The 15,766-nt window shown below is 45.4% G+C and overlaps 1 protein-coding gene across 1 annotated transcript in view; it reads left to right on the top strand.

The window, feature by feature from the left end:
* Positions 1-5,265: 5,265 nt before the first annotated feature.
* The window catches only part of SLC12A8 (solute carrier family 12 member 8), a 135,597-nt gene continuing 125,096 nt past the window's right edge, over positions 5,266-15,766 (top strand). The window contains exon 1 of the mRNA XM_022567706.3: positions 5,266-5,339. Within this exon, the coding sequence (XP_022423414.2) occupies positions 5,289-5,339 (51 nt within the window). The 5' untranslated portion in view covers positions 5,266-5,288. The remainder of the gene's footprint in view (positions 5,340-15,766) is intronic.

Here is a 15,766-nt window from a genome sequence, read left to right as displayed (position 1 = left end):
TCTCATGGTCCCACCAGGTCCTTGGCTCATGCCAGATGCCAGGTGGCTGATAGAGGGAGAATGCCTTTCTCTTGTCTGAGGGCAAACCCCCAGAGTCAACAAATAGCTTAGATCCTGGAGGAGAAACCTGCTCAACAGGAGCTGGGGACACCGGCAGCAGGACGTTGTCGGCCCCTCCCTCCCCACTCAGCCCAACCAGGGAAGCCAGAGCAAGGCTTGTCTTCCAGGGGTCCTGTCCACACCTCTCTGGGAATGGAGAGCTCTCAGGCTGTGTGAGGGGCTGGTACCTCCATCTGGTTTGCATCTCCTGATTCACCCCCTTCCACCTCCCAGTAACACCTGCCAGCCCTTCTGACTGACTTCCTTTTTGCCTCTGGGGTTCTTGGGAAAGCATTTTAAAGTCCAGGAAGAAGGAAAATCTTTTTCTGCCTCATCTCTTCACCTGGTTTAGAGAAGTTGTATTGTGTACAGGAGAGAGGCTGGTATTGGAACTAAACCTGGTTTAGGTTCAAATCCTGATTCCTCAGAGCCAGCAAACTTTTCTGAGTGTGTGCAGAATATCTGTGATTTTTTTAGAAGTCAGGCATGCCCCAGGGAGGTGCATCATAATGACCAACTAAAAAGAAAAAAATATATGTATTTTATATTACCTGTGTTCTCTGGGTGATATATTTCATGCTTTCTCCTTGTCCTTGAAGATTATAACTGGAGTAAGACACCAATGTGGACAGGATGTATGCTCTCTCTCAGGTATCTTAAAGAAGGGGAAAAAAAAGAAACAAAAAAAAAGATTGAGCTAGAAATTCCACAGTCTTCAACCTTGGCTGTACCTTAGAATCACCTGAGGAGTGTAAAGAAAATACTGATGCCCAGGCCCCACCCCAGACTCGGGTATTTTCTTAAACTACACCAGGTGATGGTAAAGTACAGCCTAGAAGAAGACCACCAGACTTGCTGACCCACTCTTTGTGGCCCTTCTGACTCTGGTTCTAAGGCATAGGCAGTGAAATATGTTTTTGTAATTATACATATTTACATTCTGATCTAATGTTTTCAAACTGTTTTCACATTTCTATTTCTTGGACTTTGTCCACACTCTGATCCCTCCCCAGGGTTCAGACTTTCTGACAAATGAGATCATTTTTCAAGACACGGTCTCTTCTCCAGTTTTCACACAGGAGGCAGTTCCCAGCACCAACCACTGGAAAGGAATGCAATGAAGGATCTTCTGTCTGCAGCTGAGCAGGGTAAGACACACAGAGCAACAACCTCACTATTGTGGGCTTCAACTCTAGCTGGAGTGGTTCCTGAATAGAAAAAAAGATGTGATTTTAAGAACAACATTATGATTTTTTTAATATAATGGTACTGCAATAACAGTAACTTTGAACGATTTGAAACGACTAAAAATACTATGAAAGGAAACAAAATATGTTTTACCTTGGTTAGATGCACTATGTATTTGCTATCTGTTGCTGAATAACAGATTACTCCAAAACTTAGTGGCTTAAAACGACAATAATTTATTACCTCTCATGGTTTCTGTGGTCAGGAATTCAGACAGATACCAGCAAGGGCAGCTTGTCTTTGCTCTGCAGTGTCTGGGACCTCAGCTGGAAGAATCTAAGGTTGGGGACTTGAATCATTATCTGAAGGCTTGTTTCACTCACATGTCTGGCAGCTGATGCTGGCTACTGGTGGAACATGTGGCTTCCCCATGTGGCCTGGGCTTCCTCACAACATGGTGGCTGAATTCCAAGGGTAAGTGCTCCGAGAGCAAGGAAGCCAGATGGACTCCCCACTGCCTTTATGACCTAACCCAGGAAGTCAAACAGTGTCATTTCTTCCGTTTCTCCTATTGGTTGAAGCACTCACAAAGATGCGTTCTGGCTCAAGGGGAGGGAACATAGACTCCCATCTCTTTTTGAAGGAATGTCAATGTCGTATTGCAAGAAGAGCATATGGGATGGAATATGTTAGTGCAGTTATCTTTGGAAAATGCAATCTGCCCTACATTGCTTGTCTTAATTTTCTTACTCATTTTTTTTCGGATTCCTAAAATAACATGCGCTCATTGTAAGAAGAAAAATTCAATAAAAATCCAGAATTTGTACATTAAGCTAGATTTCCTCTCCCATTTTACTCACTATCTCAATCCCCCTCCCCACTATTAACAAATTGATGTGTATTTTTCCATACAAACTATATACATATATGCACTTTTTAAAAAAGAGCATTATTCTACAACATGCTGTTTTTACTCATTATTATGTGATGAACAAAGTTTCATGTTAGTACATATAAAAACACCTAATTCTTTCTAGTGCTGGTTGTCATAGTATGGCTGTACCATAACTTATGTAATCAGTCTTCTATTAGTAGACAGTTAGGATGTTACAATTTTAAAAAACTATTACAAAGTAATGATGCAGTGAACATCTTTGTACTAGGTCATGTAGGGTAGTATCTTAAAAATGGAATTGTTCTGTTCCAAGGTTATGCAGTATGCTATTTTTTGATACAATAAGAGTGGTTTTTTGTTTGTTTACAGTTAGTATCATTTTTATACATCTACATTAAGCAGGGTACACTTTTTTTCTTTGCAAGTGGCCAGGCTTCTCTAGCTTAACATGAAGCAAAGAAACAAACATTTGTTCTTAGGTGTAGAAGATGCTCATAAGTTTCAAAGGGAACTTTTCATTTGTTTAGAAAGTGATGAGTGACAGGAAGTAGGTGGTTATGAACAGAGGGGTTGATTTCCTTTTTTAATGTTTTTAGCTCGGGCTGATATGGAATTGAATGTGGATTCTTCAGAGTTCACATTGACACTTTGAAAGAGGCTCATCAGAAGGTGACAGCAAACTGGAAACCAGCTTGAGGCAAAAAAACAAAGTGTCATGTGTGACCCCAAAGTGAATAATAAAGATGGCACTACTACTCTCTGTACAGATGTAATACATGGACACGTAGTGGACTCCAGTAATATGCCCACCTAGCCATGCTTTGTTCACAGGTGGCTAACCTGTAATTTATCCTGGGGTTCTTTCCTCTTACAGAGATGGGTTATTAAAAACTTCTTTGCTGGGAATGAAGTTTTGACACATGCCACAACATGGATGGACTTTGAGGACATGATGCTAAGTGAAATAAGCCAGACTTAAAAAGGACAAATACTGTCCGATTTCACTTATGTGAAATAGGCTTGAAGAAGCAAATTTATAGAGACAGAAAATAGATTAGAGGTTACCACTGTATGGGAGTAGAGGGGTGCGGGGACTTATTGGTTAGGGGTACAGAGCCTCAGTTTGGGGTGATGAAAAAGTTTTGGGAAGAGCAGTTATGGCTGCACCAAATGGTGAATATAAATAACGCTACTGAATTGTACACTTAAAAATGGTTTAAATGGCACATTTTATGTTATATATATTTCCACACCAAAAACCCCACAAAAAACAAAAAACCCTTTGCTGGAGCAGGAGAGGTTGGGGCTCTGTCACTGTTCCCATGGCTTTGCCTTCCCTTTTGTTTTTAAAAGAACAACCTCTATTTTTAGGGATTTTCACACAAAGGCTCATGTGGGCGTGGGAAGTACTCCCAGCTGCCCTTCTGTTTCTCAGAAGCCCAGATGGAGGCCTAGCAAGTTATTTCAGGCTTAGGAAATATGCCAGATTGGAAATAGCGATAATTTAATCTCTCTGTATGTTAATTTCTTTTTATCCCTGCAAGCCGGGGACCCTGGAAACCTTACTTCACTCCCGCCCCTCCAAGCCGGTTCTGGGAATTGCTGAAGGTGACGAGGGTAATTCCTCCCCACACCTCAGCATGCCCGAGGGCACTTTCTTGGCAAAAGAATTCCACTTCCTGCGAGTCTGAGGGTCACCTGGTCGCGTGGCCGCTGCACTTTGGCAACCCCGGAGCGCAGTCACGGTCTCTTGTTCAGACGCTTCTGCACCTGTCCAGGGGGCTGCGGACCAGTGGGAGCCGCGGGCTCCCCCGCTCGCCAGCCTTTCTCACTCCTGCGTGCTGTGTAACGCGCAGGTCCTTAGAAGCAACTGCAGTGAGTAGGCTCGCGTCCTGTCCCCCTAATCCCAGGGCTGGGCACCTCAGCGGGGGTGCGGTGAGCGAGCTGTCTAGGCGGTGGAGGCAGTGGCTGTTACGTTTGAGAGCATGCGGACCCTCCCCCTAGTCCACCCCCGCACCCTCACCCCCCCCGCCCAGTCCCTCCCCACCCGTGTTAAGATTGCTGTTCCCTTCTTCTGGGAGCCCTCCTGGGCGGCGGCGGGTGCGCAGGCACCACCCTTGGGGAGGGGAAGTGTCTGCAGCCCCGTCCTTCTCCACCCGGACCCGAGAGTCGTGGCCCAGGTGCTCGAGCCCGGGCGGCATGCCTCGTCAGCGAGACAGCTGGGACCCGCGCCGCGCACACCTGGTTAGCCACGTGGCGGCGGGGCGGGGACTGGGCGGGCCCAGCGCTAGGAGCGGGCGTCCCGGGAAGCGGTGAGGGCGGACGCCGCGCGGCTGGTGGGTGGGCAGTGTGTAGGGTGGTCTCGGGGCGGCTCCTCTCCCCGGGGAGCTCTGTCCTGTAGTCAGGGGGCCGGCTTGGGTCACCTTTGCCCACCTGCTCAGGTAGACCCCCTCGCTGTCCCCTGGCGCGTCTACACACGGCCACTGGCACACGAGCCTCCCGCCGACCCCAGGGGTTCCTGAGAACTCGGTAAGGGCGCGGCCGAGGCTGGAGGGGGCGTGCGCTGCGCTGTATGGGGTTCCCGTAAGTAGGGGTGCCTGAGGGACGCGGGTCCCAGCGCTGACTCAGACGCGAAGGGTCGGTGCTGCGGCTCCGGAGCGGGTCTCGGTAAGTCTTTCACCACCTGCAACTGGTCCTAGTGAGCCGATGGTGCCCTTGCCCTGGACAAAGGGGTTCACAAGGATGGAGAGGAGTGTAAAACTGTCCTCAAGGGCTGGGCAGCTGGGCAGTTCGTTCTGACCCCCGTATTGAAGGAGCTCAGGGAGAAACAGAGAGCTGCAGGCAGCTGTGGCTTTCAAAGAACAGCAACATTTGCGCACAGGGAGGCTCTGAAGAATGAGTGGGATCTATCTGGGTACCAAAGAGGGAAGGAGATGTTTCCAGATGAGGCAGAACAAGGTCCCTCCCTCAGCCAGGGCCTTATCTGGTATAGAGGAGGGATGGGCCATAAGGATCCAGGGAAGGAGGAGCCAGCCTGACCCAGAATCCTGTTTACCTTCCAGAGGGGTCTCCCCACCCAGACTACCAGGACCCCCATTTCCGGAGAATGGCCCAGATGTCTCAAGTGCAGGAACTCTTCCATGAGGCAGCCCAGCAGGTAGGCCTGGGCGGTGTGGGGGTCATGAGCAAAGGTCACCAGGCAGGAAGCTGAATGGAAACATTACAGTGCACTATTTTAAAAGTAATGATCTCAGAAGTTTATTTTGGTATGCCAGCTTAATCGAGAAAATGTTACAGCCAATTCCTAACCATCTGTGAGCAAAAAATCTTCTTTGGTATTTGTAGTGGATTTTGAATCCTGGACACTCCTCTTCCCACCCCGTCCCACCCATGGAGGTTTTCCATGAACAGAGTGAGGACCCAGATAATATGAACTCCTGTTAATATTGAATCAAACCAGTGTAAGAAGGTAATTCTATTTCTGAAAAACTCATATATGCTGAAGCCAAATAGATTTCTGGATTCTGTGATATCTGCAGGTTTTGTTTTTTCTTTCTTTATCCTCTCCCTGCTGATCATTAGCTTTAGTAAACATTCAATGCAGGTATGGAATTGAAGTGGCTGCCCCTTAAAAACCAACCAACCAACCATACTTAGGCATTTATCAGGAGGCTACTTGCACCCAGGGTCTTTGCTCTGTAATGATCACTCAACCATGAGGTTTTTACTGTCCCTTGGATTTCTCTCATCTTTATAGAGAGGGGTAGGAGGGTTTTCTGGCATTATAACAGGGGGGAATGAGCCCCCCCAGAAGGAGAGAGAATCAACTCATAGCCTCACACAGTAGCAAGAGAGCAAGTTCCAACACCCGGGAGGCCTGAGCCAAAGGGCAGAGGCTAGTGAGGCAGATGGGGTTCAGGGTTGGTGGGGGAATCCAAACTGGCTAGTTACCCCCTCTTCATGTACATGGGCACACACGAAAAATGCAGCATGGTGGCTGGCAAGTGGCAAGTGCTCAGCAAAAGGTACCGCTCCCCTTCGCCCTGGCAGGCTCAGAGCTGTATCCTCCATCCTGTACTGAGCTCCTTATATCCAGCCCCTGAAGTATTCAATCTGCTTAGAAACGAGTGACTAGAGGTCCAGAATAGCTCCTCAGAGATATTTCAGAACTCTTGCCCAGAGCTGTTTGCTCCTGAATGAAAAGGCCGGTGGCCAAGTTTTGAATGTGGTCAAGGACCCTTAGAGAACCTTGATTTATTTACTTTATTTAAAAAATTTATTTAGCTTGACCAGTCTCGCATCATACTGGCAATGCGTTTTCTTTGGGTTTGCAAGACTGTACATGAGTGTTTATGGCCCTAACATGTATTTGTGGACTACTTCCTAAATAATGGGTACTGTGTTAGGCATGAAAAGGGTTACCAGATGGAAAACGTGAGGCCCTTGTCTCCAGGGATTCCAAAAAGAGAGCGCTTGTTTCATCTCTGTGAGAGGAATCTGTTAAGGCTCAGCTGTGATCCTCTTTCTGTTTAAAACCTTCAATGGCTCCCCGTGTCCACCACTCAGAGTTCAAACTCCTTAGGCTAGGCCCTGCACAGTCTGACCCAGCCTGAGTTTCAAGCCTGGTCCCCTGCATCTTACTCCTTTTACCCCACCTTCTAGACAAAGGTCACCATTCCCCAGGCTCTGTGCTTGTGTCTTTTCCCTATGCTGGTCTTTGCTGATACTTCTCTCTCAGCTGATTTGCCACTGGAACCCTCCAAGTACCTGAGGCAGTGTCTGGCAGTCAAGTGGTCAGTAAATGTTAGTGCAGGCTAAATTGCTATGAGTGCCTTAAGAGACAGTTGATTTTTATTTTAAAAACTTTTATTTATTTATTTTGGCCACACCGTGCGGCATGTAGGATCTTAGTTCCCTGACCAGGAATCGAACCCATGCCCCCTGCAGTGGAAGCGCGGAGTCTTAACCACTGGACAGCCAGGGAAGTCCCGAGAGTTGATTTTTAAAATGATGGATGTAAAGGCCTATGCATCACCTTCCTCTCCATCTCCCTCTCCCTCAATCTCTGCACATTGAGGGATTAGACAGTGTTAAATGTCATGGCCTTTGCTGTTCATTATCTAGACATCTTTGAAATCTATCCCTTTGTCTCCCTTGCACTGTCTTGTCCAAGGTATTACTTCTTAATTGAATTGTTCATACCTTCCTAACTTCTTTCCTCACATCTCTTCTAAAGTGATCCCTTTTTAAAGCATAAGTCTGTGCATTTGCCTCCTCTGCTTAAAGCTTTTCAGTGGCTTCTCACTGCCTTTAGAATTCAGTTCTGACTCCTTGCTCTGGCCCCCACAGTCCCCTGTGATCTGCCTGGCTTCCCCTGCTCCCTCTGGCAGCATGCTCTGTCACTGCACTTGCCGTGTGGCATTGAAGTCAGCTGTTTCTTTCCTGTCTTCCTTGAGGCTGTGAACTCCTGAAGTTCAGGGGCATGTCTTATTCATTTTTGTGTCCTCAGTCCCTGCCATTAGTGCTCAGCATATGGAAGATGCTCAATCAATGCTGGCTCTACTTAACAGAATTCACCTGGTTAGGGATTGGGGGAGCTGCTGTTTGTATTACATCTTGAAGTATCAGTGGTAAAGTTGGGAAGCACATCCCTGAGGCTGAGAGGGTAAGAAAATGATAATAACTACCAACTTATTATGGGCTGAACATTTACTATGCATTGTCTTCACAACAGCATTCTGAAGTACATATGATGATTTTGGTTGACAGATGAAAAATGGGGGTACTTTGAACCCAGGCATAGTTGTTGCCAAGGTCCGGGTTTTAATATCCTTTCTGCTTTATGCCTCCTGCCCCAGTGGCCCGAGCAAAGCCTGTATGGGAACAGAGAGCAGGCTGGATGGCTGATATGTTTGAAGTGTCTGGCCCTCTAGAAGTTTCCCATGAGCTTTTTCTCCCTTTACTCCAGGTCTGGGAGGCAGGAATTCTGCTAAGAGCTTTGAGGCCTGAAGAGCACGGGACTAAGAAGGCAGTGCCCAGTGGGAAGACAGGCTGGGAGTGGGGGGGCGGGTGTTACCCTAAACCCTTCAGTTCAGATCTGCTCTGCTCTTGATCACTGTGACTGGAAAGTAGCTCTCAGGAGATTTGGCAAGAGTGGGGATGCTTGTGAGTTAGGTGGAGGGGTGAATGAATGGATTCTTTTTTTTTTTTTTTTTTTTTTTTTTTGCGGTATGTGGGCCTCTCACTGTTGTGGCCTCTCCCGTTGCGGAGCACAGGCTCTGGACGTGCAGGCTCAGCGGCCATGGCTCACGGGCCCAGCTGCTCCGTGGCATGTAGGGATCTTCCCGGACCGGGGCACGAACCCGTGTCCCCTGCATCGGCAGGCGGACTCTCAACCACTGCGCCACCAGGGAAGCCCAGTGAATGGATTCTTGGTTTGGCTTTACTCATCTCAGGACCAGATGGGTGTGTGTGTGTGTGTGTGTGTGTGTGTGTTGGTCAAGGAGACCAAGTAAGAAGAGGCTGTAGATCTGAGAGTTGATGGTGCTGCCTGGGTTCAAGTACTGGCTCTAACCCTTTGTGACTCTGGGCAAGTTACTTCACCTGGCGAAGCCTTCGTATTCTCACCTGTGAAACGACTACAGTAGTAGAAAGTACCTTAGAGAATTATGAAGATTAACAGAGATAATCATGTAAACGTTTAGTATAGCACTCAGTGCATAGGAAGCAGTCTGTAAATGTTGGCTAATAATAAAACTGATGCGGGGAGCATGTGTTTGGTCCACGAGGTAGTGATATGGATGATCAGAGGGTTCAGTTGGCACATGAATGCATGACTCAGCACAGCAAGGTCAGGTAAAACACCTAAGGCAGGAGTCCCAAGTCCGGAGTGATTCCCTCGGCCAAAACCAGAGTGTGGTACATTGTGCAAGACACTATGGACAATGTGGGGTGGGCAGTCCATTGAGGAAGATGGGGTGCCTTCTAGGCCTAGATGGGTCTGGAGTGGTTTGGGAATGTGTATGTGTGTGTGTGTATTTGCGGGCCTGTTGAACTTGTGGACGTACGAGTCTTGTTCCGGGAGCCTCTGTCCCCAGGCACTTCATTGATGTGCAGTGTGGTTGGGCGGTGGACTTGAACCTGGAAACCTGGGTTCCGAATTCTGACTGTGCCACTAGATGTGCTGGGCCCTTGGGCAAGTTACTCTTGGGCTTGCAGTCTGCTTCTACAACTGCGAGACGGGGTGAGCGTACCTGATTTTCAGGGTTCTTATGCCATATGCAGAAGGATCTGGCCCAGTGCCTGTCACATTGTGAGCACTAAATACAGTGCATGTTCAGTGATTGGATGAAGCAGGTTTCACACTGAAACCCAGTCGAGTAGGCTGTTTGTGAAACATGGGGCTGGAAAGCCAAGGAGCAGCTGGTGCCAGAGGGAGGTGAATGGAAGGCTGATGACCTTCGATTCCATGTGCGTCTCCCTCAGTCGCTGGACAGAGAGGACTGTGACAGGCACAGTGTGTCAGGAAGATGCAGCTGGCAGGAGAAAGCAGGTAGCTGGAGACAGGGAGAGATGGAAAGTAGACATCTGTGCGAGGTCTGAAGTCCAGCAGGATCCAGTGCTCTTAGTGTGGGAAATGGGGAAAAGTCAGCTCAGTGTACCAGGTGTGTATTGAGTGCCTGTTCTTGCCTGGATCTCCAGCTAGTGCTGCAGATATTAAAACAGAAACCTCTTAATTACGATGGAATAAGGGATGCCCCCCACTAATCTGATGTGCTATTTCCCTTCTCTTAGGGCTGGACAGTCTCCAGAAAAAGTTAAAGGGAAGCAGTGTCATGCTGTGGCCCGAGAATGGGTCACCCAAAGCCTCAGATTAGCTAGTGCAACTCATATTCTTTCTTCTTTATCTGGCTGGAGACTTGAGCTCCAGCAGGAGTGGGTCTGTGAGGACCCTCTTCTAGGAAGTCTGTGGGATAGCTTCTGGCTGGCCTGAGCTAGTCACCCTAGAAACAAGCCTGATGCAGACCCAGCTGTGGCATCTGGTCCACGTTTGAGCCAGGGTGCCAGCCGCCTCTGACCCTGCACCAGGACTCCGCTCCGCCAGACTCCCTGCCTTACCTTTCCCTTCTCTGTGCTCTCCTTTGCTCTTTCCCTGTCTTCCCCTCCTCAGTTCAGTGGCTTAACCTAGGTTAGCTCAGCGTGGCAAGAGAAAGAAAGAGAGTCTGGTCGAGTTGTGAGGCTGAGTGGCACCAGCAAGACAGGCAGAAGGAAGCGAACATGTTAAGAGACAGAGGGGGTACAAATTATTGCAGCGAATAACTCTCAAACTCAAAAGAAAAAAGAGATCCTCTGAGATCTTAGAGATCCTCTGGTCCAGGCCCCTTGCTTAGCTTGTCAGAAGAGAAGCCTAGAGATGTTTAATGACTTGCCCAAAGATACATACAAAGAGTGGCAGACCCTGGTGGGAACCAAGCCCATGACCCCCTGACCCCATAATACGGCTCTGGTTGATCTTAATGCAGTCAATCTTTAGGTTATAATTTTGAGCATTGGTCTCAGGCTTCATCGCACAAGCTTTGCTCTTGTTTTCTGTGCCCTTATTAGCCAGTGTACAGTGACGAACTGACTTATATTTTTGCTATGCGTTTTTCAGGCCCGTTTTAGCATCTTTAAAAAGCCAATATGCAAAGCAAGCCTTGGCAGCCATATGCTAGGTAACAGCTTATTGCTTTGTTAGAATATAGAGAAGTGAATGCATCTGAGGAGAAAAGAAAAGGGAACCTAGGACAAGACTGTCTTGTTAGCACCTCTTGTACAGATAGGGAAACTGGGGTCCAGGGTGGTTGGGTGGAAGAGAAGGGCTCACATCTGGGATTCCTGGAGCCGTGAACCCCTATCACCCTCCCAGCTTCTATAGGGCATGAAGCTTGTAAAGTTTTTAGCGATTCTCTTTAGTAAAAAGGATACAAGTTACAAATACAAAATTAGGTGTAATCTTTGGGAGGGACTTAATGCAAGTGAAGGCTGTTGGAGACTTAAGCTATTAGCTTCACTGTGAAAGACCAGTGGTACCCGGACAGAACCACCTATGTGAGGTGACAGAAGAAAAGAGGCTATGGTGCTGGAACCTGGGAGAGAAGAAAGCGCAGAAACCACTCTCGGGGTTGAGATAAGTCTGCAGCTTTCATGTGGGCTCTGTCGCCCTTTCCTGCTCTTTCTCTGTTATCTCCACCCCTTTCCACTTTACAGCCCTGTGTATCACTTAGCCTAGGAGGTCAACCCTGAAAATGACAGTGCTCTGAAAATGCTTCATATTTGTAAAAAGTGGAATGGAGACATTTTCTGGATGAAGGTCCCCTAGAAACTAGAATGAAAGTGATTCTTCACTGAAATGAATTAGGTGGGATTGTCTCACTTGTACCCACAGGATCTTCATTTGTAGAGGTGATTGAGTGAGGACACAGAGAGATCAGTGCCATTGAAAGAAGAATTTATTGCTTACATTTCCCAAGAGAAGGAGGAATGCCATGCAGGGCCACAGGGGAAGTGTCAGGTTCTGGTCAGGAGACAAAAGCAGGAATGAAGTGAAAGCCTGGGCCAGAGCCTTTGTTGTACTTTTGGTGGGCAGGGCAGAGTGAACAGCTTAGGACTGGCTGGTTTGAATAGTTCTGGTGGGCTTTGGCTATAGAGATGGTCTCTAGTTTCCTAGCACCTGGCCTGGGGATGATTTAGGGCAGGAGAAATACTGGCTCGTTGTGTGAGAATTAGATAAAGGGGGTGGCTTGGGGAATATACTCAGAATTGGTAAGTTTGCATACGAGAGACGTGCTCCTCGCCAGCTGTTTCCTATCTATAAGAACTGGTTAGCCCTGGGAAGGTTCATCTCTTCCCTGATCCGTAAGATTGATTGATTGATTGATTGATTAATATTTTTGGCTGCATTGGGTCTTTGTTGCTGCATGCAGGCTATCTCTAGTTGCAGAGAGCGGGGGCTACCCTTCATTGTGGTGCGTGGGCTTCTTATTGCGGTGGCTTCTCTTGTTGCGGAGCATGGGCTCTAGGTGCGCAGGCTTCAGCATTTGTGGCACGCTGGCTCAGTAGTTGTGGTGCACGGGCTTAGTTTCTCCACGGCATGTGGGATCTTCCCAGACAAGGGCTCAAACCCATGTACCTTGCATTGGCAGGCGGATTCTTTTTAAAAATTTATTTTATTTATTTATTTTTGGCTGTTTGGGTCTTCGTTGCTGCGCGCAGGCTTTCTCTAGTTGTGGCAAGCAGGGACTACACTTCGTTGAGGTGCATGGGCTTCTCATTGTGGTGGCTTCTCTTGCTGTGGAGCATGGGCTCTAGGGGCTCGGGCTTCAGTAGTTGTGGCACACGGGCTCAGTAGTTGTGGCTCGTGGGCTCTAGAGTGCAGGCTCAGTAGTTGTGGTGCGCGGGCTTAGTTGCTCCACGGCATGTGGGATCTTCCCGGACCAGGACTCGAAACTGTGTCCCCTGCATTGGCTGGCAGATTCTTAACCACTGCGCCACCAGGGAAGTCCTGCAAGATTTTTAAGAGTCATAATGTCATAAGATATAGAAAGGAAAAAGCATGATTAATACATTCTGCCTAGCTATGAATGAATGGACTAGATGACTTAAAAATTTCTTACTGCCTTAGGGTACATTTCATCCATGGTCAGATATAGAAAAAATGCAGTCCTTGCCATTTTTTAATAGTTTGGGGTTGCAAGGAGAATCCTAGATGCTGTGTTAATGTCTCTGAAGTACTTTTCTTGTAATTTGAGTCAGAGGCCACTAGGTGGTGCTTAGACTCTGGTCTGGCCTGGTTGAACAACCTGGCTTCATATAGGAGTGGATAACTGAATTTTAGCTTATTCTTCCATTCGTTTTATTCTTTCTCTGACCAAAATATATCTCTTCAGGATAACAGTTTAAATACTACATAGATGTGTATTCATAGAACAATGTCAAATAAGTGTAGTAAGATTTAAAGAAATATACCTACCTTATTGAGTGTAATTCAGTATCTCTTTTTGCTCATTAATCATTATCAAGTAGTAATGTAATCTGATTCTTAAAATTTGTTTTCTTTCCTTCTGAGTTTAATAACTTCATCAAAAGACTAGTGGTTGTAGTGATAGTGGTGTGCTTCAGAATAGCTTGGCATGAGCAGTCTCCAGAGGTAGTACCTATTCTGGCTTGAATGCCTATCTAGTAGGATATTGTTGTCATTACCACTTCTCAAAAGAAGGGTACATTCCTTTTGTTTTTGTTTTGATGTGTGAGTGTTTTCTTCTTTACATGAATAGGTATAATGAAAGAGAAAAAGATAGTGAAGTAAAAACCACTGATCTGTGTAAAAAATTCTGTGATGTTCTTTTCCCAATCTGCAGATAGCTTGTAAATCACATCCACAGTCTCTGTCAGCAGTTACAGGATTTAGGTGCTCACTGATGAATTTGAAGCCATGGTAGCCTAGTGACCCTCATTTAGCCAAAAATAGTTATGTCTGGTCCAGGTGATAAATTTGCTCTACAGTGAATCCCAGTGTTTATAGAACTTAAAACAGAAAGCTGTGACTCATTTTGAGTAGCTTTCCCTTTTTATTTTAGGCAATTATCAGTAAAAAAAACAAACAAACCCAACATATGAACAAACCCCAAAACCAAAAAACAACAACAACACAAAGCGAAGGCAAATTCTAATTTTTAAAAAAGATACACAAATGTTAGGGACAGACATTAATTTTACCAGAGACTTCACTACTTTTAAGTAGACTATATTTCCAGTACATTTAAAATGTGATTCAAATCACATCCATCCACTGCATAAAATGAAGTTGAGTAATAAATAAATTACTAACTTGAAGCCAGCATTTTATTTTTCAAATACTTCTAATAAAGTGGTAAATTTTTCTTCAAATAAAGATATTACTATATTTATTATACACGTACTACATGCATGCAGTAAAAATTTTTTTTTAAACGAGAGAATTATATAAAATTAAAAGATTTCTTCCTCTGTTCCTTCACCACCATTCCCCAGAGACAGTCACTAATGGTTTCTGGTTTCCGGGTTTCATTTTCCCTAGTGGTTATCATTATAACTTTAAATAACTTATTTATACCTCAATTTCTAGACTAAGTTATCAATTTATTATCAGTTTACTTATTGCTTCCTGATATGAAAAAAGAGGACATTGGCACATTTACTCTTCCTTCCATTTCTCTCATTTCATTTTGAATTTTTTGTTAGTTGGATTATTATTTTTACATTGTCAAGGTTTATAAAATTTATATATTTTTCTGTAATTGTAATGAGTATTTCCATGTTTGTTACAGTTGGTTATAAAAATTTTACACCTATAAATAGTACTATAAATTTACAATAGTAAGATATATATGTGTGTGTTTAACTGAATAACCAAGTGATGTTATTAGACTCATGGAGAAGAAAACACAAGCATAAGTTGTTAAGGCTTTGCTGCTTCTGAGCTATAGAGTCTTAATTTTTTTCAAGTTCCCTTTAATTCTTCTGGTTCATATGCAGCTACTGCTGTTTCTTATATCCCATGTCACCTTTTTTTGAGTATAATTCTCTTATCTTTTGGGTGACAGGAATTTTTTTCATATATGGAATAGTGGAAGTAAATTACTCTTTCCTTTTCTAACTATAGAAGTACGGAAGGCCAAATTGTTTTCATGTATTTAAAAAACAACATTTTACAACAGATTGGATGCAGAAGTTGATATGGGAATCCAGCTGTATTCTATCAAGCCAGACATTAAAATGATTTGCAAAATGTATAACAAGGCATCTCTTTTCACTGAATATTTTTGTTTGGGAAAGTAGTTATTTTTCATGCAAACATGTTACTTATTTTAACAGATAATGGGTTTATTATTATTGTGTTTAAATGATTAATAAGTATTTGAAAATATCTCCCTTTAAGTTTCTAATATGGTGAATACTGATAGTTGTAGCACGCATAAACAAAAGCTCTTTGGGATCCTCAGTAATTTTTAAGAATGTAAAGGGGTCTGGAGATCAAAAAGTTTGAGAATGGCTGCTCTAGAGATTAAATATACATTTAGGGCTTCCCTGGTGGCACAGTGGTTGAGAGTCCGCCTGCCGATGCAGGGGACACGGGTTCGTGCCCCGGTCCGGGAAGATCCCACATGCCGCAGAGCGGCTGGGCCCGTGAGCCATGGCCGCTGAGCCTGTGCATCTGGAGCCTGTGCTCCGCAACGGGAGAGGCCACAACAGTGAGAGGCCCACATACCGCAAAAAAGGGAAAAAGAAAAGAGAAAAAAAAAAAAGAAGAAAAATATACATTTAAGAATTTTCAGTTTGTTTAGAGTTAATATTGTACCACTTCAATGTAAAAGGCAGGAACTTGACAATCACATAGGCGCGTTTACCAACCCTGCCCTCCAGTTTTTTATGCTATATATGTTACTTCCATCTACATGACAAAGCCTCCAAGATAATGTTATGCCCAATGATTGCTGTGGCCTATGTCTTCTCCTAGCATTTGCTGGCTGTGAACTTGGAACTTCTCAGGTGCCTTGGAAGGCA

This window comes from Delphinapterus leucas, chromosome 4 (genome assembly GCF_059928025.1).
Source record: "Delphinapterus leucas isolate spDelLeu-1000000601 "Yukka" chromosome 4, BTC_Dleu_Yukka2, whole genome shotgun sequence".
Classification (NCBI taxonomy): domain Eukaryota; kingdom Metazoa; phylum Chordata; class Mammalia; order Artiodactyla; family Monodontidae; genus Delphinapterus; species Delphinapterus leucas.
This window is presented reverse-complemented; position numbering and strand designations above follow the sequence as displayed.